The sequence below is a fragment of the Podarcis raffonei genome, chromosome 4 (genome assembly GCF_027172205.1).
Source record: "Podarcis raffonei isolate rPodRaf1 chromosome 4, rPodRaf1.pri, whole genome shotgun sequence".
Classification (NCBI taxonomy): domain Eukaryota; kingdom Metazoa; phylum Chordata; class Lepidosauria; order Squamata; family Lacertidae; genus Podarcis; species Podarcis raffonei.
In genome coordinates, this window is record NC_070605.1 from 30,547,381 (window position 1) to 30,574,913 (window position 27,533).

At 42.2% G+C, this 27,533-nt stretch overlaps 1 protein-coding gene across 1 annotated transcript; it reads right to left on the reverse strand.

The window, feature by feature from the left end:
* Nucleotides 1-396: 396 nt before the first annotated feature.
* CCDC169 (coiled-coil domain containing 169) lies at nt 397-27,490 on the reverse strand. The gene is made up of 8 exons (XM_053386065.1): nt 27,294-27,490; nt 25,709-25,791; nt 24,535-24,645; nt 24,385-24,425; nt 12,216-12,314; nt 11,972-12,025; nt 7,432-7,508; nt 397-638 (listed from the first exon to the last, which is right to left on the reverse strand). The coding sequence occupies exons 1-8, from the start codon at nt 27,362-27,364 to the stop codon at nt 536-538; spliced, it is 639 nt and encodes a 212-aa protein (XP_053242040.1). The 5' UTR covers nt 27,365-27,490; the 3' UTR covers nt 397-535.
* Nucleotides 27,491-27,533: the final 43 nt, after the last annotated feature.

The window sequence follows — 27,533 nt, forward strand, 5'->3', positions numbered from 1 at the left end:
AACTGAGGCCTTTAAACTTCTGCCTGCAGTCAACCTGTTCTGTGCTTTGCTCCTTCACTGCACATGCTATAGAATCATACACTTGTACTAGAGCAGGGGTGGGACCTTCTGGCCTGCCAAGCCTCCCCATTTGGCCACTGAGGTCATTTTGTGGAAACCATGCTCACCCACCTGACATGATACATTGCTTATTCACCTTGCAGTGGAAGAGCAACAATTAACTGCTGCCAAATTACACATATCTGGAACCACCCCTAGAAGTGAAGGACAATGAGGAAGAGATCCCACAACAAGCTGCAGACTTCACCAGGTTTTTCATTACATTATTAATATGTCATGCACCAAACAGGTGGTGCAGACATTTCCTTATATGCAAATCTACTAGAGTCAATCAGGCTTGCTTGTTCCTAAACGTGATTAGGAAGAGGAGCGTTACTTTTAATATAATCTGTATCAAAATAATACTTTGCACTTCACTAAAATTCCTATTGGGAGAAAGGAAGAACAAATGACTAAAAGACCCAGGAATAAGAAATCAGAGCTTCAGTTTCGGAAGATGCTTGACTCCTGCAGTCTTTTTAATTGGTCCTTTCTTTGGGTCCAATATTCGTTGATTTCTTGGAATATTGCACTTTCCTCTGAAAAATTAAGGACAAACAGAATTCAGAAAGCACAATTAAACTTGCTCATGTAGCTGCAGAAACTGAAATTGTTTGGCAATCCTTACTACTACTACTAGACACTGCTGTCACTGCTATTATAAAAAATATGGTTGCCTAGATTTTGAAGAGTAAGTAGGCTGCCAAGCTTAAAAAATAGGGTTAATAAATACGTATACCAAATCGGATGTTCTTGGAGACTAATAAGAACACTTTAACAATAATTATTCCCAGTCCATGGTTTCGGAATGATACAATTTATATGATAATCAATAGGATGCTGAACATTTGAACAAAACCCAGAAATGATTCAAGCTGGGAATAACTGGTATCAATTATTTCTTTGTAAGAGACGGAAATTGTTTTCTGTGTGTCCAATTAAGAGTTCTCTGCAGGAACTATCTTCCCTAGAATCAGTGTTCAGTTCTGTGCCCTTACATATACAATTAAGGAAGCTGGCTAGACATATTCTATTATTTTCCCAGGGAATATGCAGCCAACATAAACATAAAGATGGACCCATCAGCATTCTGCATTACTTTCCATTGAAAAGCACTGCTCTGAAGTTGGGTGTTCACAGTTTACATTGTAGAGAAAGGCACCCACCTGACAGAATCTGGGTCAGATTTGTAGGGAGAAAGAGAAATGATTGACCTTACATTTAATTCTGTCATTCAGCACAGCACAAGAGACCCAGAGTTCTCCATACATTTCAGATAACTTGGGAAGGGTTGCCATTCCAAAAGCAAAAGACTGACCCCACCCCATGCCCTCTGTCATACAACAGAGAAATTGCAGTCTTCTCAGTCTAGCTTTTCTTCACACAAAAACCCCATAAGGGGTCATGTATGCTACTCTAAGCTCCTTGGGGAAAGACACAAGTGTAATAATAAAATTAATTCAGACAGTTGTGGGGGTCTCATTCTTACCTCCATGCCATACTTTGGAGTAAGACAGAAGGGGTAAAAGAAAGACTCTTGCTGTCTGTCTTTCTCTAAAGTTGGTAGAAAGGCAATGAATACAGGTTATCTCAGGGGTCCTCAACTTTTCAGGGTCAGTGGGCACTGGTCACAAACTAGTTGCTGTGGGGGTGTGGCATAACACAAAATGGCTGCTGCAGGAAAGAGGCTGAGCCAGTGCGAACAAAAATGAAGCAGGATGAAATATACTCAGAGTCGCAAAGTGATTTCATGCTCTTTATTCAGCTCATAGTGGTGAGGAGGAATGAATGAATGTCCCCTCAAGGTATCTGCTTTATATACATTATTTACACAATGGGCTGCACATGATTGGCTAATTCCGGAATTCTACTGTAAGCCAATCAGGTTGTGGATTCACTTCTATCTGGAGCATGATTGGGTGGTTCCTGCCAACCAATCATAGTGCTGCATTGTTCTAGGACCAATCAGACTGCTGCATTCTGAATCCTATTGTTCTAGGACCAATCAGACTGCTGCAGTTTGGATCCTATTCAACTCAGTACATAACACAGGAAGAGCAAAGTCTCTCATGCACTGTAGATTTTTGAGCGGATATTTAACTGAGACCTTTCATGGGTGCCACAGGAAATATAGGCAGACTGCAGTGGTAACTCCTACGTTATCATGATAAAAAATGGCCGCAAGAGTTATGCCCTTGACATTTTGACTAATAGTTTTCAGTGTAATGAGTGAAAATCACTTGTGGGTTTTCCATCACATGGTATGCTTTTTAAATCGATGAACTAGCACAGTTTGATTCCTGTTTTAGTTGATATATCAGATTAAACTAAAAGCCATCTTACATGGGAATTTTAAACTCTTTTCCTAAAGCTGACTCACTTTTGGCTGACACTGACACAATAGAAAAATGTGGTTTTAGTAGATTGGAGATAAAAGTTTGGTGTCGGGGTAGTTAAAGAACAATGAAAAGATGGATTCCTCCCCCCCACCCAATCCCCTTTTCATTATTGGGATTCTAATCTGTGTTAGCGACCACAAATAGAAAAGCAAGAGGTGGCATTTATTCCGAATGAACTGTGTGGGAGACAGATTGTATAAGCTCCTCTTTAAAAGTGAATCATTCAGGAAATCTTCCTCCTACGGTCAGGAAGCTGACTCTGATTGGCCTGTGCATGGTGCTCATAAGCATCATCAAGGTCTATATGTTATATGGAACTTTCCTTATCACTTAAAATACCCCTTACTGTTCTAACAGCAGATTCAGAAGTTTGCCTGAAGAGCGCTATCACTTCCTAAAACACTTCCAAATAACTGTCTTCCACATCCTGAGGAAGTTTTCAGGTCAGTCCCTGGGGTGCAGATATTTTTTTTTTAAAATGTTCACATGTACTATACCACCACACATGCCTGGGGCCCCACCACCATGTGTTGCCTCAAAAAAGAGAGATTCTACATGGCTCTAATTATGTGAATTTGTCCATGAAAGCAAAGGACTGGAAAACTAATAGAATTATGGCAGCTGCCATTAAATTCACACAGAAAGAGAAATTAAACATGTTTTATGTGAGATTGTTACCCAGTTATTTAATTACTGCAGAGCTAAAAAAAAACACCCATTAATAAACGTGAATGATTAATAGAGTTGTAAGGTAGGTCAGAATCTAAGGAACCATGCAATGAGTCCAGCTAGCTTAAATGAGCTTTTGACTTGTGCTTTTTGAACAGTGGGACTATGGCCACTTCCTCTAGAACAGGCATGGCCAACTGGCTGATCGCAATCTACTGGTCAATCACTCAACATCTTTGGGTCTTCCTCCCCCCAAAAAGCTCAACAACTTTGGTCAATTCAATGGGTAGATCACTGCCAGTTTTTTTTTAGTGGGAGTATGGGAGTAGACTGCAGTTTCTTGGGAGTTGTACATGCCTGTTCTAGAACCAAGAAAAATTTCACAAGGAATATGTGGTTTGGACTGCTGATTTCCTGTTTCAAGAAAAAAGCCCCAATTCTGTATTAAGTATTATTAATTTCATTTCTACACTGCTTTGTATTTTTCTAGAAAATGTCTGTTTACATTATATTAAGACATCAAACAAAACCATCCAGAATAAAATATTATTGAAGAAAGGCAAATATAAAGTATACATTCAAAGCAACATAATTACCAGAAAACTAAAATATCTTAAAGATTTCAAAATAAAACATTACAAAGGAGGTAAACTACAGAAGATTTAACACAGCAAAGTTAACCGAAACAAAATTGCCTTCAACATATCAAAAGAAAATGTTACTAAAGGCAGTCAAATATAAAACCTATCTTTATAACAACACAATTAACAAGAAAATAAAATATTATCATAAGCATAGAACCTATCTGCTGTTGTTGGTGCCAATCCTGCCAATGGTGGTTCATGGCAGGCGGCAGCTATGGAAGCTCAGGCTGGATGACCTGGGTCTGCACTAAGAGACAGCACTAAGTAACTCTTGGGACACTGGCAACAGATATAACTCAGAGCATTTCCTTGTATGAAGGTGTCCAGCATTGAGATTATTGTTAGTTGTACTCAGCAGTGCCATATATAGGAGGGGAGTGGCAACAGCTCCAGTGAAGCTGCCGCCACCAAGCCAAAGCTCTCTTGACTTTGCCCGCCTTGCCCACACCATCCCTGTCTTGGTGAGTGGCAGTACAGTTGTGGGGAGCGCACAATGGCTGCTCCAGCCTGCTCACACATCACTGCTGCTTGTAATGCTAGGATCAGAGATCATATTCAAGATGGTTTTCCAGGCAATGAATTGTTCATCAAAGCCCGGGGGTGACCATGTAGTGTCTGGCTGATGTTTTCGACCCCCATCAGCCCCAGCGTGCATGGCCAATGGCCAGGGATGCTGGAAGCAGTAGTCTACAAGATCTGAAAGGCACCATGTTGGCCACCACTGATCTAAGTTATTAAGGGATGAAATATTGATTTTCACTGAATAATCAGAAGATGTCACCTGCACTAATCCCTTCCTATTATTGTTTCATGCAACTGATATATTTAATTAAAAAGACAAGGCAGTTAATAAGCCCTTAATCTGTGGACTGCCAAACTACAAAGATTATAAAAATGAGACAGCAGGATCTGGTTTTCATAATGGGATACTTTATTCTAGGTTCTATAGTCAATTGTTACTGCAACAATTATTTGTTCTAAATTCAGACTTGGCACACAAGCTCCACACAGCAGAACAGTTTTATATCCTCAGTCCCCTCAAAATGGCTTGGCTCTCTCTGTTCATTATGAACATTTAATAACATGAAAAGCTTTTTGCGGCACCTGTATAATTAAAAGACTGAGTTTGACTTTTACAAATCTACCTGAAGCAATTAGGCTATGGCATAATGCCATGTTAAAATTATCACTGTTATTATATAAACGAGAACTGCACCATCTATAAAATATTAAAGATCAAGTAGAAATTGTTGCTCAGATTTTTCAGTTGGGTGAAACTGGACAGGAAGAGGTTGGGATAAGTAGGATAACTGACCGTTTCCCTTAATATTTAAAATAAAAATATGTGCTAGAATCCAAAGAGTTGTACAACCAAACCAGCAAGCCCAAGAAGACTTCTGGCTTTTGTTTTCACTTACATTTCATAAACAAGGAGTAGAAAACACTCAACCCTCCAGGTATTGCTGAACATCATCCATCATCCCTGGTCATGCTTGCTAGGGGTGATGGGAGTTGTAGTTCATCCACACTCCTGTTTGTTCCATGCCTAGAAAACATGCATCCAAGCAGATTTCCCCTTGCCCTGCTCCTTTCCCAGGAAAAAACTGCACTTCAGTGCTAAATCAGGGCAAACGTCAGTCCAGAGACAACCCAAAATACCATTTGCTCTGACTGAGCACTAAAATGCAGTTTTCCCCAGGGAAAAGCAGAGGAAGTGTGGATAATAATAATAATAATAATAATAAATTTTATTTATATCCCACCCTCCCCAGGCTCAGGGCAGCTAACAACAATAAAACAGTACAAAAGTACAGCATAAACAACACTCTAAAATCATTCATTATAAAATTAATTAATTCAAGCCGCTGGCAACCATTGGGCCAGAGCTCCGCGAAGATTGCCGAGGGAGGGAGTCAGGCTGTGCCCTGGCCAAAGGCCTGCTGGAACAGCTCTGTCTTGCAGGCCCTGCGGAAAGATGTCAAGTCCCGCAGGGCCCTGGTCTCTTGTGACAGAGTGTTCCACCAGATCGGAGCCACAGCCGAAAAAGCCCTGGCTCTAGTTGAGGCCAGCCTAACTTCTCTGAGGCCTGGGACCTTCAAGATGTTTTTATTTGAAGACCATAAGTTCCTCTGTGGGGCATACCAGGAGAGGCGGTCCCGTAGGTATGAGGGTCCTAGGCCGTATAGGGCTTTAAAGGTTAAAACCAGCACCTTAAACCTGATCCTGTACTCCACCAGGAGCCAGTGCAGCTGGTATAGCACCGGGTGAATGTGATCTTGCAGCGAAGACCCCGTAAGGAGTCTCACTGCAGCATTCTGCACCTGCTGGAGTTTCTGGGCAGCCCTACGTAGAGCGAGTTACAATAATCCAGTCTGGAGGTGACCGTTGCGTGGATCACAGTGGCTAGGTCAGGGCGAGAGAGGTAAGGAGCCAACTGCTTAGCTTGGCAGAGATGGAAAAATGCCGCCTTTGTTATAGCTGCAATCTGCGCCTCCATGGAAAGGGAGGTGTCGAAGATTACACCCAAACTCTTAACGGACGGTGCTGGCACTAATTGCACCCCCGCAAGAGATGGGAGTTGCCCCCCCAATCCCATATTGTCCCGTCCCAGCCACAGGACCTCTGTCTTCGAAGGATTTAGCTTCAACTGGCTCCCACGTAACCATCCAGCCACAGCTTCCAAACATCTGGTCAGTGTGTCTGGGGCCGAGTCAGGATGGCCATCCATCAACAGATACGAGTTGGGTGTCATCGGCATACTGATGGCAACCCAGCCCAAAACTCCGAACAAGCTGGGCGAGGGGGCACATAAAGATGTTGAAAAGCATTGGGGAGAGTATCGCACCCTGAGGTACTCCACACACCAAGGAGTGGCGCGATGACAATTCCCCCCCAAGTGCCACCCTCTGTCCCCGACCAGAGAGAAATGAGCGCAGCCATTGAAGGACTGTGCCCTGGATCCCCACGTCGGCAAGGCGGTGGTCCAGAAGTTCGTGGTCGACCATGTCGAAAGCTGCTGACAGATCTAGAAGAATTAGCAGCCCTGACCCGCCTCGATCCAGCTGTCTACGAAGATCATCTGTTAGGGCAACCAGAGCCGTCTCGGTCCCATGACCAGCGCGGAAGCTGGACTGGAATGGATCCAGAGCCGATGTTTCATCCAGAAACCAACCAAGCTGTTCAGCAACCGCTCTCTCAATCACCTTACTCAGGAACGGAAGATTCGAAACCGGGCGGTAATTGGATAGATCTAAAGGATAATCTGTAAGTGATGTGTTACATTTTTTACACTGGAATAAGCCAGCCGTCACCAACCTGGCTTCAGCACATAGTTAACAAAGAGAGAGCTTTACCACAAGCCCTGGTTCAGAGGGCATACTAAACCTTGGCTTAGTTCAGTGTGGCATATGAATAAATAAAAAAGACTGAGGAAGAGCAAAGTGGCTGCAAGCTCGACACCAGGAACCAGCACGTTCACACGGTTTTGGTAAGCTATAATTTGGCTTACCACATGATGCAAACCAGGACAATGTTGTGTTAATAAAATGGTAGATCTCAACATAGGCTGTCCCAAGTTCCTTAAAAACACAGGCTGGGTTAAAAATATATATATTATTTACCGCATAAGCTGGTCTTCCCTCTTCATTTCTACTGCATCCATTTTCTGCCTCTCTGAGGGTTTCAGTGATCCTGAAATCTGCAGACGTAAATACGTGTTCATTCCTGAGTTTATATGCAAGCTGTAAATGTTACAGACATATTTGGCAGAGATCTGTTAGCACATAGTTGCGTGCATGTTGCATGCTATGTTCAGTTTTTTATGACACCTGGTTAAGACAAAATATCATCATTATTTGGTACAGTAAAAATGAGTACGTAAGGACATAGCCACATCTTCCTAGAAACCATAATTTCAATCCTGGTTTGCAGGGCAAGCACAAGCACAAGCCTTTTTTGTCAGTTCTGATAACACAGCAAACTACTGCTTGCTTCAAACCAGAACAGGAGTGAGGGAATTGCCAGTATGGTGTACAGTGGTACCTTGGGTTAAGTACTTAACTCGTTCTGGAGGTTCGTTCTTAACCTGAAACTGTTCTTAACCTGAAGCACCACTTTAGCTAATGGGGCCTCCTGCTGCTGCCGCGCCGTTGGAGCACCATTTCTGTTCTCATCCTGAAGCAAAGTTCTTAACCCGAGGTAATATTTCTGGGTTAGCGGAGTCTGTAACCAGAAGTGTATTTAACCCGAGGTACCACTGTAATGGTTAGAGTGGTCTGGAGACAAGACTTTTGTGGAACAGTTGAGGGAGTTGGGTATGTTTAGCCTGGAAAAGAGGAGATTGAGAGGATAGTCATCTTCAAATATCTAAAGGCCTGTTACATGGAAGATGGAGTAGGCTTGTTTTCTCCTGCTCTGCAGACATCTCTGTAGCACAGTTGGTTTGCCAATGACCCGGTGCTGGAAACCAGCTCTCCATATAGCAAGCCCATGGGATCCTGCCATCTTCCATTCTGTGGACATGACCAAGCAAGTCCACAGAATGGAAGATGGCAGGATCCCATGGACATCATTGAGACAGGAGTACAAACATGCCTGGAATATGGGCTTGGGAGAGCACATCTTTGTTTGAGACTCTGTCTATGATGTGATACCCAAAATCTTCCTGACACAGTGCATGTGGAGGCGTTGAGGTGTCGCTCCTGGTGGCTGCAGTTGCCCATGACTCACTTCCATAAAGCAACCGTGCCCAACATTGCTTTATGGTACTGGACGTTGGCACCACATACTCCCATAGCCTTTTGGAGAGGTGAGCCATTGTCGTAGCTGCCTTGTCAGTACGCTTGTCCAGATCAGCATCAATGTGATAAATAGAATATATAAGATAAAGAGGGAGCATGCAAGTCCAGGGCTCCTCAGTTGGAAAGGCCATTCTCAACGCTGGGTATTATGTCTGAAGTAGCCCTGAGACAGTGCATGCAGAAAACTTAAGAAAGTGCTATATAAATACTATTGTTTATCAAACAATGAATGAAATCAGCTGCTTGAAACTTCAGTCTTATGCATATGCTTATAATGCCAATAACAACTGACAGCTCCTGCTAGTGGACTGCTGGCCAATGGCACAGAATTGTTTCATTGACAAATCTATTACAATCTGAATCTTAAGAGACTTGTGCACAAGTGTGCTTTTATTGGTGATCCCAAATAAAGACTACTATTTAAAATCATAACATGATTTTAGACATTATGGTGTTGGAAAGGGGAGGATATGCTTGTGTTGTTTTAAAACATCTGCTTTCTAGTTTACATGCTTTTTTAGTAATTGTATTGTATAATTTCCAAACTGTCTTTTAGCAATGAAATCTACAAACTCTATTTGGATCTCAAAGGCTACAGCAAATACTACTAGAGCTGTATACGTTGCTCCTTCCATCTAAAACATGGAAAAATTCAAAGGGAAATCTTACTGACTTTCAAAAGGACATAGGGGATGCCTGACTTTTTCTGGATTGCAGCAACAGTTTCCAAAGATGGTTAACCTAAGTTTTGCTGAATAGGGAGCTAGGTGCCCATGAGTGAACACATACCTCCTATTTGTTCCCTTCCTTTCTTTCTCTCCATTCTCCTTAAACGGTAATGTGTTATAAAACAAAAATGCATCATTATTAGCTAGCCAAACAAGGCAAAGTTGTTCTTCAGCAATGGCACCTCATTCCAGAAGACACAGATAATTACAGAGAGTGAACCATTTGCCTGCTGCTTAAATACATGGAAACATGGCTAATTGCACCCTTCCCTTTTCTCTACACTGATACACAATGAACTGAGCGACAGTTGTTTGTTTGTAGCAGAGGCAAAGCATCATGCCAAGCTACTACTCTGAATACTATTTAAGGAATAATTTTCTTCAAACAATATAAGGAGACTCTTTTCCAAACTATATATACATCATCATCATCAGGCTTGCTGACTTGACTTCATGCCAGGGAATATTGCTAAGGTACTTCCCAAGCTACAGTAACTTCCAAAAATTTATGATTTATCCATTGCTCCTGAAAGACAAGGAACTCTGGGTGCACCTCCAAAATGCTTACAGTAATTCAAGGCTACTAAGAGAGCTGGAATTTGTTGTATATAGTCCAAGTCACTCTTGATTACTAAAGGAGTCTAAAAAATGTGATACTTTGCACCTAAAAGTCAAAATGCAGCACATCAATCCATGTGGCATGCTGAACCAAATATTGGGTTATGGGGCTACCAAATCCTCCTCAAATGGGTTGGGGAAAGATGACACTTCCAATAGCAGTCACAATATGAATCTAGGATTGCAGAATACAGGCTTCATTTTTGTGTGTGCACACTATGAATGTATATATGTAATATGTGCCATATGTGAGAGAAACAAGAGTATGTTCCATTCTGAGTCACTCAGCTGGGTGTTCACAGGCATGTTCACATATAATTGGAAAGATTTTGTTTAAAAAGCAGTCTATATATAATAATTTAAATAAATAGATAACTGTTAAATCTATTTAGCAGCCTGAACCAGGGAAGGCACACCAACAGGGCTGGCCAAGGGAAATGTATTTGAAGGCAGCTTGATGCCAAAGCAGGGTGCTCATGTAAATGCTTGAACTACAACAGCTTCCTTCTGAAAAGTTCATTAAAATAATACTGAAGCTCATCAGGTTGCCTGTGATGTCCATTTCCAGCCCCAATTCAAAGTGCTGTTTTTGATCCTGAATGAGCCACATTATATAAAGGACCATCTTCTCCAATATGAATTTGCCTGCCAATTAAAATCATCATCGATTGGGGAAGGGCTGTGTAGAGCATCTGCTTTGCATGCAGAAGGCCCCAGGCCTAATCCAAAGCATCTGCAGGTAGGTCTGCCTAAAGTTCTGGATAACCACTGCCAGATGGAATAATGGTCTGACTTGGTACAGTATATGACAGCTTCCCACTTTCATGTCTCCACAGATCCTTTTCCTACTTGTGGTTTTGGAAGCTAACATATTGGCAAGAGAGCCTTTTATGGTAGCACCCAAATTATGAAACTCCTTCACTAGACATCCTCACTTGGTACCTCCATAGCTATATTTGAGGCATCAGGAGAAGACCATCCTGTCCTCCTGGGTTCTTGTGGTATTTCAGATATATTACTGCTTTCAAGTGCTGTTCTTATAATGCTGACTTTTGCAGTTTTATGTTTTGCAGTTGTTTTATTATGCCACTGAGTCTGAATCCAACCTGTAATACAATGGCTGAACTTGAAACCAATTGAAATGAATGGGGCAAATCAGGCTGCAATCTGAACTCCACTCACCTGAGACTAAGCCCCAATGAATACAACAGGACTGACCTGTGAGTAGACATAGTTAGGATTGTTAGTCTGCTATGTTTTTGTATGGATTTGTTTTGTAAGTTAGTTTGAGGAAAATTAAGGCAGCATAACAGACATATTATTTTAACAGAGTAACATATTCAGTAACTTTTTTTTAGACAGGAGACTGGATGGCCCCCAGGTAATTTTAATTATCAGGCTTAGCAGACAGGAAAAAATGTATTTAAAAATGGGATACTTGATCATCTTTCCTCCTTCCAAACAGTCAAGTCTTTGGAATATTTTGTAAAGGACTGGAAGTCTCTGCATTTCAAAGTTTAATTAAACTCAAGTAATGAGCCAACAAAAGCCACTGGTTACTCAAAGGCAAAGATCTAGTCAGGACTGATGTAGAAAACGAAAATATGTAACTGAAGATCTTCCACCTTATGATGATATCAAAGTGGTAGAAAGGCTTATTTTTAACAAAATTGCAGCTGGGGAAGAAAGAAGTAATATGTAGAGAACCTGTCTGCCAGCAGTAAAACTTAATGCAGTATAGAAATGAGGCTGCTGCTGGTGGAACAAAGTAGTCAATTGGCTGTCAAGGGTGGAAGCACAGATTCAACCATTTAATTTGACATGGGCAAAAAGATGGCAAGAGTGATTAACATCCCTTTCTAGCATTCCAGCTGAGTCAGACTTAGCTTTGCAGAGTTTTCTGGCTTGGAGGCAAATCAGCTTAAAATAGAGAAGAAAAGTCCAGCGGGAAAAGAGGAATGATCAGCTTAGGATAAAATGTTTTCTCATCAGGCTACAGAGATTTTTGGACTTACTTGTGAAATCACGGCTAAGTATGCACGACGTTCATCATTAGCTTTATGGTAAGCCTAAATTCCAAAACAACAGATAAGTAGTTACAACAGAAGAACAGACAAAAGATTAAAGAAAAGCATAGCTCAGGATTTATTTATATATTCATTCTCGTATTCTTTTCATCAGTGTTGTAAACAACAACATATTGGACAACAAATAAAAACTTCTAAAGTATTTGTGGTGCTGTTATGGCAAAATACAAACCTTTGCTTCTTGTTCCAATCGAAGCTCGTAATCTTTCAGTTGGTTCTGCAGACTTTTCTTCTCTTCTCCCAGTTGTTTAAGAAATTGATTTAAAGAATCCTGCCATTAGGTACAAAATAAAATAGAATAAAATCAACAGATTTATACACAGTTTCTTGTTATTTCACTAACTGAAAAAAGAAGTTGACAATTTCTACTATCCTGAATTTATGGATGTGCACTTTTAATGCTTAGCAATTGCGGTCACTATTCTTCCTGCTGTTTATTAGTCTCCCGCTGACTTGCCCAAAAAGATGAAGACAAGAAAAAGCAGGCCATATGTTGCAATCAGTTCTGCACTGTAAAGTTTCAATGTCTTAATGAGATGCTTGCAGCTCACTTTGATTCTTGTCCTCCCCCAACTGAGCAAATTGTGTTTTCTGTAACTCCAGTTTACGTAAATGCCGTGGGTAGGAAAGATCATGGTTCAGTTGCACAGACCTACTTTGCTTTACAAGCTTCTTGCTGATTTGGCAGCATCGTTTTCAGTACCATTTACATAATTCTGTGTCAGTTCTCCCCCTCCTTCAAAAGTCTTAGGTGCTGGTCCAGTTCAGACACAATGGGAAACTATGGCTTCCTGCTACTTGAACAAGTTGTAAGAAGCCTTCAGCTTATGCATTTCCTCTTCCTCTCTTGTCCACCGGAGAAGAGTGGAAACCTTCACTTGGTTTTAAAACAACCACGGTTCCCTGCGATGTCCAACGTGATGGAATTACAGTTAGTTTAAACTATAGTTTGAAAACAAGGCAGGCTCCAAAGCTTGCAAGTTCAGACATCATCAGAACCTTACTGGGCTTAAAACTGGAAGAAAAAAACTTTTGAGCTCCACCTTGCAGTCATGAAAGAGGAGAGGAAAGTGTATGTGAACCAGAAGCTTGCCCCAGCTCATTCACACTGTAGAAAACCATGGATTGCCATTACCTGTCCAGGTAGGGTTGGGAAAGACCGCTTTCTAAAACCCTGGAGAGCTCCTGCCACTCAGTGCCAACCAAGATGGTGAATCTCTGGCCCACGGTTCTAATTAGGCCCATCAGCCTTCTCCATTTGACCTGCAAACCATTTCAGTCAAACCTATGCAAAGGCAGCTTGTGCCTGAAAAATCTTACGCAAAGCACTATGAAAGATACTGCTCTGAAAGTTCTTCACAAGAAAGCCTCCTGTGTAACCTCCAATCTCAACATTTTAAAATGAAGAGGAAGATGTTTGTGTGTCATAAAGGTCCAGATTATAAAGCAATATGGCCACTCCATTATCACCGTGGAAACAGGGAGGAATCAGCTTATGCAAAATGCATCCCGACAATGCTCTCCTATACAGAACTCTTAGAAGGAAGCTCCATTACGTTCAGTGGGACTTACTTTATGTAAATGTGTTTAGGACTGCACTCTTATTAGCCAAAGAGTAAGGCCCATTGTACAAAGTGGGACTTACTTCTGAGTAAGCAAGCATCAGATTGCACTGAAAATTTTTCACTGTGATGGGACTACTGCAAGAAGCTCATTGCAGAAATTCTTGCAAGTTCTATGGAGTCAGGTATTGTACAGGTTATATGGGGGGGGGGGGAGAAGGTAAACAGCATATAGTAAGAAGAGCTATTTGGATATGATCATTAAAAAAATACATCACACTAGTTCCACAATAGAGCTGTCCATTTTTTAGCTTGCTGAGAGAAGTATTCTTTTTATATAAACCCCCCCCCCCCGAGAGCACAGTTTACAGAGAAGTGAACAAAAGTGGCATGTTATTAAAAAAATGCTGACATATTACAATAAATCCCCTGCTGGTTTTGAAGTCAAAAACTGACACCAGAGCCACAGACTGCAAGACGAATTCTCCCATAGCTGGGTAGCTGACTGTTAACTTTAATCTTCTCTAGAGGAAGTAACACACAGCATGGAAAGATGAAAAACTACTTTTTCTTCTTGAATGAACACCAAAGTCATGCATGCATCTTTCATTTATGGATGATTCTCTCTTGAATGAAGAACCTCCACCATTGATATACTAGAGCCTAGAAAACCAGTAGATCTGAATGGCAATGGATTTAAGTCAAACTAATTGGATCTTTGCAGAAAAAGGATAACTAACATTTAGGAACTCCTGTTCTCATATCAACTTGCCTGTCTGACTTTGGTCATCTGATGACCCTCCACATGGGGTCCCCATCAGTAGTCCAGGGAAAGGAAGGGCCCTTTATGCTGTGACACCCTGCCTGTATAATCTTCTTCCCCTCCAAGCTCATTTGGCTCCTACTCTGGTAACTTCAGGCACCAGGCAAAGTCTATCTTCTGTTCCCAGGCCTTTAACTCAGTAGTTTTGAGTATTGTAATAGATTTTGTAATAGAAGTTGCTTGTTGTTATTTTAGGATTTTTAAAATAGTTTCTTTTTTGTCATATGAACCAACAGTTGATCACTGTCATGGAGAGAATGTTGGTCAATTCATATGTGTGTTTGTTCCATGTCAGTTTTGCATGTGTTCAATCATTAGTTTGTTCTGTCTCATTTCCTGTGGATTTTTTAAATGCATGAAATCTTTCTTTTAAATCATGCACATTTTTGTTCGTACTCTCCCCTAAAGTATGCAAAAAATTATGTTTTTCTATACATTTTTCCTTAAAATCTGTAATTTATGCATTTCTGTACACATTTCCATGTAAAATATGCATTTTTGCACCAAAACTGTATCATAAATACACAGAAGTGTATTGTCAACAAAATCTGATTGTCAACCCATGCTCCACACAGCATATAAATCTGGGAACTGTGAAATAGGTTGCAGTTTAAAATGTAGGCTGAATGAAATTTCCTTCTATTCTTGATTCAGAGTGTGTGTGTGTGTGGGGGGGAATCCCTAAAACAAATGTGTTTTCTCCCCAAAGCAAATGGGAAAAAGAAATCTTTGTAGTGCAGGCAGAATGACAACTTGTCAGGAGCTATAAGCCTCATCTGTCATACAACTCTCCTGGGTTTTGAGAAGGCGAACTGTGAACTAAACAAATATTTACCAGTGAGTATCCCAATTTTGCTTCAGACACAAGAAACAATCACTAAAAGAGCTGATGAGTAAACCAAAGAACAAATACAGTGGTACCTCGGGTTACATACACTTCAGGTTACATACGCTTCAGGTTACAGACTCCGCTAACCCAGAAATAGTGCTTCAGGTTAAGAACTTTGCTTCAGGATGAGAACAGAAATCGTGCTCCGGCAGAGCGGCAGCAGCAGGAGGCCCCATTAGCTAAAGTGGTGCTTCAGGTTAAGAACAGTTCCAGGTTAAGTACGGACCTCCGGAACAAATTAAGTACCCGAGGTACCACTGTAATATTATTTTGTCATCCAAAATGTTACCAATGTAACTGCCATTTGAAGTAGCCTACTCCTTTGTTGAGGAATTGGTGAAGATATGAAAGAATATCACATTCTGCAATGAGATACTCTTTTTGCATTGGAGAAGCATCAAGATGCACCAGTAAAATGGAGCCTTTTTACTTAATGTATTTAACGCTTTCCTCCTATTGCAAATAGCAGGCAAGGATGGAGAGGTGATTCTGATTGGGACTGCTATGGAGGTGGGCAGGATTAAAGCCTCTTTTTTCATCTCCTCAAACATCATAGTCGTGGTTTGAGTTCGGCTTCCCTGCACCCAACTATTTATTCTGTAATAATCAGCTACCCAAGTGCAAACAACTATGTGACAGACATCATGGCTAATTTGCTCCTGAGAGAAAGAAAGAGCTATAGGAGCTTTAAGCTAAAGCTTTTTAGGGGTACAAAACTGCCTTCTTTGCCCAGCAGATGTAAGACTGTTGAATCTGCTGCTGGTAAATGTGTTAGGCTGTGTGCCTCCGCCTTTGTTCACCTTGTATATTTATAAATAAACTCAAATTATTACAGAAATGCCTTGAGTCTCCACTGAGCTCTTTCTCCAAAGGACACCAAACTGGAGTAATGGCTGCCCTTGGAATGCCTTGGTACTCAGGGAAGTGGGGAATACGTAACTGTACAATCACATGTATGCTGACTTCCAAGTGAGTCCCACCATGTTCAATAGAACTTACTCCCAGATAGGGACAGAGCAGGACAGAGGAGAGAGAAATGTGCAAGCCTACCTAATTTGCACTTCCCAAAACAATTTGCAAACCAAAATGCAGCAAGCTATCCTTCAAAATTTGTACTTCTCCAAATTTTGCAATGCTGTTCTCCAACCAAAAAAATACATAAGTGTATAAAGGATAAAGTATACACAAAAATGTATATATTCATGAAAACAATGTGTAAAAGTGCTTCAGATGAGGGGAAATTGCTCACAAAATGTGTATATTAGGCAAAAGTACATTAAAAATATGCATATTACATGGCATGTGTACAAAATTTCATGCAGGTGTTGTTTTTTAAATCACAAAGTGATATGGAAAGGGTGAACTGAAGTTAAGATTTGGAAAAAGGAACACTGAGAGAAACTGAAATTGAAAGATTTATCAATTCATCCTAGGTAAGTGTGCAAAAGATTACAAACTAAAAGGCTGCGGAGCATCATAATTTGGTGGGCTGCTCCCTTGATTTCATATCTTATTTTTGGCATTTAGCAAAGTCTCAGGTTTCAGAAGACAATTGCCTCATCAGATCCTTGTTTCTTCCACTTCTGCAGTGTTGCTGGTTTAACCATTATTCAACTGTTTTATGTGGCTGCAGGCAGCCTCTGGTTTTTTAAAGCCACTAACATACACAGTAATCACATTCTGGATAATATAGCATATTGCACAATTAGCAATGCAAGTAGCGTTTCTAATTAATTAGTCCCTAGTATTCAAAATGCATTTTAAGCCCCTTCTCAAAGGACTGCAAATTTGTTTCCCCCAAAATTTGGCATATCAACTGCTGAGCTAGTGACATTTATTTTAATCTCAATTCCCTTTTACTTTCTCCATCGGGTAGAGGCCCAGATGTGATGTATTTGTTTGACATGTTGTGGAAATGACAACCACTGTGAAGCCCCTGTAAGCTAGTCAACCTGCCATTTGAAACTGAATGCAAATATCCATCTGAAAGAGAACAACATTCCCTCCTTCAAAAGCCAATAGGTGGTCTCTATCAGCTGGCTTAAGGACATATTTTAACATTATAAGCCACAACTGTGACGCTCATGGATGCCAGCACTTAGATTTGCAACCAATTAGTGAAAATAAATTAAGACTAGAGAGGCTGCATTTTAATTTATTTATTTATTTTGCTACTGTAACAAAAGTCCCATTGCACCTATATGGAATTATTTATACTGTACGCATGATGGTGCTTGTGGTAAAACTGACAACATGGCTACTCTTCAATTAAACATAAACCACACAAATACAATGGGCACAACACAGCCAATGCTAGAGCAATTTTAAGCTTCCCGTAATCACTGAAACCAATGGGACTGCAAGGTGGCTATCATTACCTGAATTGTGATCAATATGTAAAATATCTCACTAACCTATGTCAGGAGCTAAAAGACTCTGAAACTAGCGACCTAAAAGCCTGGAGCATATTTAAATATGAAGTGCCCCCTGGTGGCTAATTTTAAATTTTACAATCAGGTTTATTGAATAAACCTATACAGTGGAACCTCGTGTTACGTGCCAACCCGAACACTGCGGGTTATGAGCACCGCTAACCCGGAAGTAGATGTCCCTTGTTGCGAACTTTGCCCCGGGATGCGAGCGGAAATCACATGCCGGCAGCGCGGCAGGCGCCATTAGTGAAAGCGCGTCTCATGCTATGAGCAGTTTTGGGTTACAAACAGACCTCCAGAACGGATTAAGTTCGTAACTGGAGGTACCACTGTATTACTTCAACCATTCTTAACTAGTTATTTTCCCTAGGATATACCCCAGAACACACTAGGAAGGCCTGCTTCACTCTGCAACTGATGCAATTGCCAGTGGGAGCATCATGCCCTTAATTAAGACTTCAATTCAGAGTTTTATCATGGGAAAATCAGTGCCAAGTTGAGGGGGCACTAAATTGAGAAGATCCATAATTGAGAAGATCCATTTGTGGGCACCAAATCTTGGCCTTGCACATAGCCCCATAGTACAAAAGATTGCCAAAGTCCATCCCTGGTCTCACGCAGTAAAAAGACATTCCCAAAATGTCGTGTGATGTCTGCTGTGATGTTGTGAGGAAATTATTCTCAATTTCAAAATAAGTTGTAGTGCCAATACTCGCATGAATCTGACAAGAAGGATGCTTTTCCTGGCAAGTGGGAGTTTCCCTGTAAGTCAACTTGCTCATAAAAAATGGCATCCATATCAGCAAACTGGAATATTTCCTTACAAGTAAATTGGCATGCTCTTGTGATCTATTATTTGCCCTTTTCTGCACAAATATGCCCACATTTACTCAGGTGTAATTCCTGCTGAATTCAGTGGAGCCTACTCCCAGGTAAATTAAGTTAGGAGTGCAGTCTTAGCGCCCCTCTACTACTCTCTGCATATACATATGACACACATGGAAGGACTAGAAATACCACAGCCCTATGCTTTGACTTGCTGGCATCATTATCCACAGCCATCCTCCTTCATCTTGATAATATAAGATCCCTGTTGGATGAGGCCAGTGGCCCATTTAGTCCAGCATTCTGATCTCACAGAGACCAACCAGGTGGGAAACTTGCTAACAAGACCCGAACACAAACATAGAAACTTGAATTCAGAATCACTTGTTGTTGTTTAGTCGTTTAGTCGTGTCCGACTCTTCGTGACCCCATGGACCAGAGCACGCCAGGCACCTCTGTCTTTCACTGCCTCCCGCAGTTTGGACAGACTCATGTTTGTAGCTTCGAGAACACTGTCCAACCATCTCGTCCTCTGTCGCCCCCTTCTCCTTGTGCCCTCCATCTTTCCCAGCATCAGTGTCTTCTCCAGGGAGTCTTCTCTTCTCATGAGGTGGCCAAAGTACTGGAGCCTCAGCTTCACGATCTGTCCTTCCAGTGAGCACTCAGGGCTGATTTCCTTAAGAATGGATGCGTTTGATCTTCTTGCAGTCCATGGGACTCTCAAGAGTCTTCTCCAGCACCATAATTCAAAAGCATCAATTCTTCGGCGATCAGCCTTCTTTATGGTCCAGCTCTCACTTCCATACATCACTACTGGGAAAACCATGGCTTTAACTATACGGACCTTTGTTGGCAAGGTGACGTCTCTACTTCTCAAGATGCTGTCTAGGCCTGTCATTGCCCTTCTCCCAAGAAGCAGGCGTCTTTTAATTTCGTGGCTGCTGTCACCATCTGCAGTGATCATGGAGCCCAAGAAAGTAAAATCTCTCACTGCCTCCATTTCTTCACCTTCTATTTGCCAGGAGGTGATGGGACCAGTGGCCATGATCTTCGTTTTTTTGATGTTGAGCCTCAGACCATATTTTGCGCTCTCCTCTTTCACCCTCATTAAAAGGTTCTTTAATTCCTCCTCACTTTCTGCCATCAAGGTTGTGTCATCTGCATATCTGAGGTTGTTGATATTTCTTCCGGCAATCTTAATTCCAGCTTGGGATTCATCCAGCCCAGCCTTTCGCATGATGTATTCTGCATATAAATTAAATAAGCAGGGAGATAAAATACAGCCTTGTCGTACTCCTTTCCCAATTTTGAACCAATCAGTTGTTCCATATCCAGTTCTAACTGTAGCTTCTTGTCCCACATAGAGATTTCTCAGGAGACAGATGAGGTGATCAGGCACTCCCATTTCTTTAAGAACTTGCCATAGTTTGCTGTGGTCGACACAGTCAAAGGCTTTTGCATAGTCAATGAAGCAGAAGTAGATGTCTTTCTGGAACTCTCTAGCTTTCTCCATAATCCAGCGCATGTTTGCAATTTGGTCTCTGGTTCCTCTGCCTCTTCTAAATCCAGCTTGCACTTCTGGGAGTTCTCGATCCACATACTGTTTGAGCCTTCCTTGTAGAATTTTAAGCATAACCTTGCTAGCGTGTGAAATGAGTGCAATTGTGCGGTAGTTGGAGCATTCTTTGGCACTGCCCTTCTTTGGGATTGGGATGTAGACTGATCTTCTCCAATCTTCTGGCCACTGCTGAGTTTTCCAAATTTGCTGGCATATTGAGTGTAGCACCTTAACAGCATCATCTTTTAAAATTTTAAATAGTTCAGCTGCAATACCGTCACTTCCACTGGCCTTGTTATTTGCAATGCTTTCTAAGGCCCATTTGACTTCACTTTCCAGGATGTCTGGCTCAAGGTCAGCAACCACACTACCTGGGGTGTACGAGACATCCATATCTTTCTGGTATAATTCCTCTGTGTATTCTTGCCACCTCTTCTTGATGTCTTCTGCTTCTGTTAGGTCATTACCACTTTTGTCCTTTATTATGGTAATCTTTGTACGAAATGTTCCTTTCATATCTCCAAATCACTACTGTCTCTGAATCTTGAAACCCAAGTTCTGCAGCTTCCCATAGGAAAACTGGTATGGATGCAGGGTTCCAGAATGAATGATATCCACTATAATTTACATCATGTGCCCCAGCTTTCTCAATTGTTCCCAACAGAAATGTTGCTAAGAGGGTATCACGACTACATGTATCATACTTATGAAAGCCCTGCAATTTTCACCAGTGTATTTGCCTATCAGGATCTTTCTATTACCGTAGGTTGCTGTCATGCAGGTATTGCCACCATGGCAGAAGCAGAGGAAGGCCACCTCTGCTAAAAAAATAATTTCTGAAGAAATTTTTTGTTCATTCCCTGACATCTCTTTTGATGAAAGGATGCTGGCTTCCTAATTTTGCAGAAAGCAAAATTCACAGTGCATGATGCTTCCAGTGAATTGCATTTTGATTGCTTCATAATTGTTGCCAGTATAAAATAAAGCACATGGGGCACTAACGAATGTGCCAATGAAACAGAGCTGACAGCAGGAATGCCACTGAGCTGCCACTTGATTTTAGGGAGCAGTTTTAGGGAGCAGTTTCAATATCTACCATTTGGATCCCTTCCAATCAGGATTCAGGCCTCACCATGGGACTGAAACTGCCTTGGTCGCGCTGGTTGATGATCTCCGGCGGGCTAGGGACAAAGGTGAGAGCTGTTTCCTAGTTCTGCTGGATCTCTCGGCGGCCTTTGACACCATCGACCATAACATCCTTCTGGACCGTCTAGAGGGGCTGGGAGCTGGGGGCACTGTCATACAGTGGATCCGCTCCTTCCTCCTGGGCCGTGTCCAGAAAGTGGTGGTGGGGGATGAGTGTTCAGACCCCTGGGCTCTCACTTGTGGGGTGCCTCAGGGTTCTGTCCTCTCCCCCATGCTTTTTAATATCTATATGAAGCCGCTGGGAGAGATCATCAGGGGGTTTGGACTGGGTGTTCATCAGTATGCAGATGACACCCAGCTCTACCTCTCCTTTAAATCAGAACCAGTGAAGGCGGTGAAGGTCCTGTGTGAGTGCCTGGACGCGGTTGGAGGATGGATGGCGGCTAACAGATTGAGGTTGAATCCTGACAAGACAGAAGTACTGTTTTTGGGGGACAGGGAGCGGGTTGGTGTGGGGGATTCCCTGGTCTTGAATGGGGTAACTGTGCCCCTGAAGGACCAGGTGCGCAGCCTGGGAGTCATTTTGGACTCACAGCTGTCCATGGAGGCGCAGGTTAACTCTGTGTCCAGGGCAGCTGTCTACCAGCTCCACCTGGTACGCAGGCTAAGACCCTACCTGCCCGCGAACTGTCTCGCCAGAGTGGTGCATGCTCTAGTTATCTCACGCTTGGACTACTGCAACGCGCTCTACGTGGGGCTACCTTTGAAGGTGACCCGGAAACTGCAATTAATCCAGAATGCGGCAGCTAGACTGGTGACTGGGAGTGGCCGCCGGGACCACATAACACCGGTTCTGAGAGATCTGCATTGGCTCCCAGTACGTTTCCGAGCACGATTCAAAGTGTTGGTGCTGACCTTTAAAGCCCTAAACGGCCTCGGTCCTGTATACCTGAAGGAGCGTCTCCACCCCCATCGTTCAGCCCGGACACTGAGATCCAGCGCCGAGGGCCTTCTAGCGGTTCCCTCATTGCAAGAAGTGAGGCTACAGGGAACCAGACAGAGGGCCTTCTCGGTAGTGGCGCCCGCCCTGTGGAACGCCCTCCCATCAGATGTCAAAGAGATAAATAATTACCTGACATTCAGAAGACATCTTAAGGCAGCCCTGTTCAGGGAAGTTTTTAATATGTAACGCTGTACTGTTTTTAACACTGATTGGGAGCCGCCCAGAGTGGCTGGGGAAACTCAGCCAGATGGGCGGGGTATAAATAATAAATTATTATTATTATTATTATTATTATTATTACTACCTTGAAATGTAAAGACAAAGATTCTCCTTGTACGTTACACCTTTCAGTTCTATCCTGCTGCATCTAATCATGTTCATTGGTTCTACTCCACCACCACTTTGGGGAAGAAACCAAGCTCAAAAGATATACTTAGAAACACCATTATACATAGATAACAAGAGACTGTAAAAGGCACAGAGGAAAAAAACAACTCTCAGAAAGATGTCTCTTTGACAGAGCAAAGAGAGTGACCTTTAACAGCAATTGCACACGGAAAATGCAATTTGCTCCTGCATTTGTCATCCAACCATTTTCATTACCATTAAAAATTCTACTTTGATTTCAGTATGCCTGTCCCCATGATACCTAAAAACCTATTTTTTTTATTATTACCTTATTACTTTAACTCAAGCATATTAACCTTTGCAGGCTAAACAAAGCTGTAGGGGAAAGCCAAGTTCTGGTAGAATAGCCTATTCTAATTTGGTTCTCCTGTTATAAACGATGGTCACTGGCTTCAGTTTGATTAGGAAAGGGGTCAACTAATAATAAGTTATCTTAGAGAAATCTCAGGAAAAATTGCTTCTCCCTTAAGAGTTCTAAATTAACTAATAACGTTGCCATACGATCTTAAATTGGCTTAAAATGTCATCTGTTCTAAGTCCAAGATCTGCAGCTGACAAGGAGCAAAGCAATCACTGACCAAAAGATTTGGCAGTGGGATGTTTAAGGCTCCAGGGACCAAACCCTGTGATACTCCCAAGCCTAAGAAGTGGTACAGTCCCAGAGTTTATCTAACCAAGATCTGAACACCCTTTCTAACCTTGCCCAAGTCAAAAGCAGAGGATTTTCTAAATGGTTCTGCTAGCTCTCCATTTAGCCTATGTTAACCTTGGACTTCAGTGAAAGCATTTGAAACAAAAGCAAGCAAGCAAACAAACAAACAAAAGACAATACTTCATCCCACACCTCCAGTATTAAATGCAAATATTGTAACCTCTGAGAGAAACATTTTTTCTCATATTATTTTAAAGTATTACAAAAATACAAACAGGCAAATGTGTCTTCCAAAGCAGGTCATTTGAGTCTTTTCTAATCTCTAATTTAGGGTTAGGGGTGAGACTGCATATGTGTCAGGAGTCCAAGTTTAATGCATGTTCATAGCATTTTGCAGTCATTTATCACTGAAGTTTATTCGAGATTGTCATGGGTTAGGAAGTCAGGGAGACTCCTTCTTTGATTTTGTTAAAATAATGTTTAGAGACTCAGGTGAGACGCCAGATGTTGGCTGGAAATTAGGCCATTTGTCCAGTGCTGGTTTTAGTTGTCAAATTTTATTGATAAGGGTATTGGGAATTTGTGAAACAATTGTTCTAAAAACACTATAGAAGTCTCTTAAACAAACAGGCCAGCAGGATATCCCCACCACCCAGCAATGCATGAAGAAGTCCTAAGAAACAGGGTTTATTCTCAGCATTTGCCAATGCATTATAAAGCCAATTTGTACACAGATCAGTGATCACATATGACTGTCTCACCATATGCTGGGTGCTGACCCATGCAGGCTTTTCCTACAGCCATCATGGGAACAGTCCAAAAGAGGCTGGGGCGGTTAAAAAGCACAACAATTCAATGGTAAAAGCCAGCAATTATTTAAGCCAAACCACTCCTCGATGAAATGCTACAAGGCAGAACGAGAGGGGAGTAGATTTGTCTCAAGATTACCAATCTATCTGCAATATAAAACATACATTTCCTTATATAGTAGAATATAGTAGAACTACTAGACATTTGTTCAGTTAAAATGCCACCATACTTACCACATGCATTTGATCAAAGGAGCGAACAGATGCCAATCTGTCTACAAATAAGAAAAAAATGCCATGAGCCTTCTGATCAACAATATGCAAGCACAGAGAATGTTTGTGAGTAATAGCTGTCAATGCCAAACAAAAAATCTTAAGCCATACCTGTTGGGCTTTCATGAACTTGCTCCATTTTTCGCTGGAGAAGGCCAATTTGCCTTTCTAACTGTCTATTCAATTCTATTTGGGTTTCATATCTGGTTTTCCATTCATTGTCTTAAAGCAAAAATAAATTGCAATTCAGTATGATTCATTTAAGGTTAACAATGGTTTGTTTTAAACTCTGAGAAATTTGCTAAAATATTCATCTGCAGCACAAACTGACAAGCCTACCCAAATCCATAACATGCTAGAACAACATCTCATAGGTTCTTGGTCCACAGGGCAGCAAAATGCAGAAAGAATAAAGCACCTGATAGGGGGAAAGACTTCTTTCCCTGCTAAAAACTGGGCAGGTTGACTGTTCATTGGCAGAGGATGCTTAATGGTTTTGGTACGAGAGCAAGTGAGCTGTTGTCCCCACAAATTGGAAACCTGAATCCAATTTCATTCTTAAAGATGGCTGGCAGATTCCATTTGCTGGGAATATGGGCCAGCTGATGTCTTTTTCTGGTAGCTAATTGTTAAGACAGGGGTTGGCAACATGGTGCCTCCAGATGTTGCTTGACTACAACTCCCATCAGCTCTGACCATGGACCATTAAGATATTTCCTAATAGAAATCTCTTGAGTGTTTGGAATGGGAAAATCATCAGAGCTTGTGTGTGTGCATGAGTGTGTGTGTGTGAGAGAGAGAGAGAGTGAGAGAGAGAGAGAGAACAGCACCACTTGTGAGCTTCTTTGGAACATGCAGGTAAGAGGCAGAATTAGGGAGTGTATGTGTGAACATGTGCTAAGTATTGGGCCTGAAGCACCTTGTCATGCAGGGGCTTTCTAGAGAACTGATGTGTATTAGTGTATCTGTTGTCTTGGAACTGCTGTCTCTGCCCCCACTTTTGCTGAATATTCATAAAAGAAATATTACAAAAATGCTGCAAGTCTCCTGTGCTTTTTCCTCCAAAAGAATCCCAAACCCACTTACTGCTGTTCCTGCAGCTTCTTGCTACTCATGGAAGTGAGAAAAATGCAACAGTATGCTTTGATCAGCATGCGCAGCTGGCACTTAAAAGGCAATTTAATATCAATGCCTGAAGACTCTTGTTGTGTTTACTTTGTAATTAGATGTACAACATCATGGGCTTTTTATTACATCCGCAGAAGGCTAGAATTTAGTCTCTTACCTTCATCCTCAACACTGTTAAGTCTTTTCTCCAGTTCTGCTACTGTGTTTTTCATTTCGAATACTGAGAGTTCTAGCACTTCTCTGTAATGTGGAAATAACAAATAGTTACATAATTTAGAACCTTCTAATAGACAAAGGGAAGGGAATGTTTTTCAGCCCAAGGGATGCACACAATGGTGGGTGGGCTCAGAAGCAAAAGTGGATGGACAACAGGTGTGACTGTTATCTTTGTACAAAAGGCTACATTCCAGCCACAAGAACCAGAGGTTTCTACATCACTCACCCACACATTCACTCCCAATCCAGGCAAGGAAGTGACATTATCATGGTTCTAGGAGACATTCCAGCCAGGCAGCAGCACTAAAGGAGGGTGCAGAGCAGACCTCACAAGGGCTGCGGCTTGGTGAAAGGGGTCATGGCTTGGGGAGAGTCCAAAGGCCAGATAGAGAGGGTTGCATTTGGCTGACAGGCCAGAGGTGTACAGAAGGCAACATATATGATAACTGGGGGATTTTTCACTGAGGAACACATCCGCATAAGGTACCATTCAAAACTCCTGTGACTGCGTTTTGAACTAGTTGCAGTTTCCCGACCATATTCAAGGTCAGCCGAGTCTAGTGTGTGTTGCGGTATTCTAGATGCATGATTCTGGTGGGGTGGTATTATATTTCTGCAAGCACATGGAGCTGCTTCTCTCATATCCTTTCCTTCATTCCAATCCCACTCCCAGTGTCTCCACACCTTGGAACCCTACTTAACTAGAATGCAGCATGTATTTAACATTTATAACCCACCCTTCCATAACAATGCTTTAGCATGGGTTATATCAAAAATAACCCAAAAGGCACCTGAGTGTTGTGATGTACAGTGTACTTTGGGTTCACAGAAGACATAGGATAACAATGGCATCTGGCATACTGAATTCACCCAAAAACAGCGATAGCAACATGAAAAAATGAGCTCCAGTCACAAATAAGCTGACGGCCAAGTTCCCACGGATGACACTATGCTCTAACCTCCACATGATTTCAGGCGGTGTGGCCTCTTGTGAAGGCAGAAGCCAAAGACACCACCCATCGATGTTCTAACATGGAACATTTAATTAAAAACTGTGCAACTGATGTCACTGGTGAGATCTGCAGAGCTGTATAATTGGCCAAGCATGCTACACAATCCGTTTGGAAGTGTTGGATTCAAAACTCTCCTCTTTGGTAAACCCAGCAGGTCCTTCAGGGAGGCAGAAGCCATTATTCCCCTCCCTCTCCGTCTCCCTCTTGTCTCCCAATAGAGGTATTCCTACTGTTCTACCTTGAAGGGCTGTTGTTGGTAAGGCCCATGAATACAAACGAAGCCCTTCGACATTCCAGCTAAAATATAATTATTAATACAGGGCGCAGAAGGGGACACCGTGTGTGAGAGCACATGTAGAAAAGTAGTTTCTTCAAGCAGTCAAACAATTATTCATTATTATTATTATTAGAGCGGACTCTGGCGCTCCTGCCAGTCAGAAACGAGGCGCGGCGTAATAATGCGCCCCTTTAGCGCGGGGCTCTGCGCAGCGCTGCTGGGCGGAGGAGACTCACTTCATCTGCTTCTCCTGCCCCAGATCCAGCACGAGCCCCTCGAAGTCCGGCAGCTCGCCGCCTTCTCCCATGGCGCCTCCCTCCCTTCCCTCAGCCGCACTGCGTCTCCGTCGCCTTGGAGCGAGAAGACAGCGGGTGGGGCGGGGGCGGAGAAAGGAACGCTGGGGCGAACACGTGACAGCAACGGTCGCCCGCGTGCCTTATTGTCCACCTCGCGGCGCCCATCGTGTTGGCTCTCTC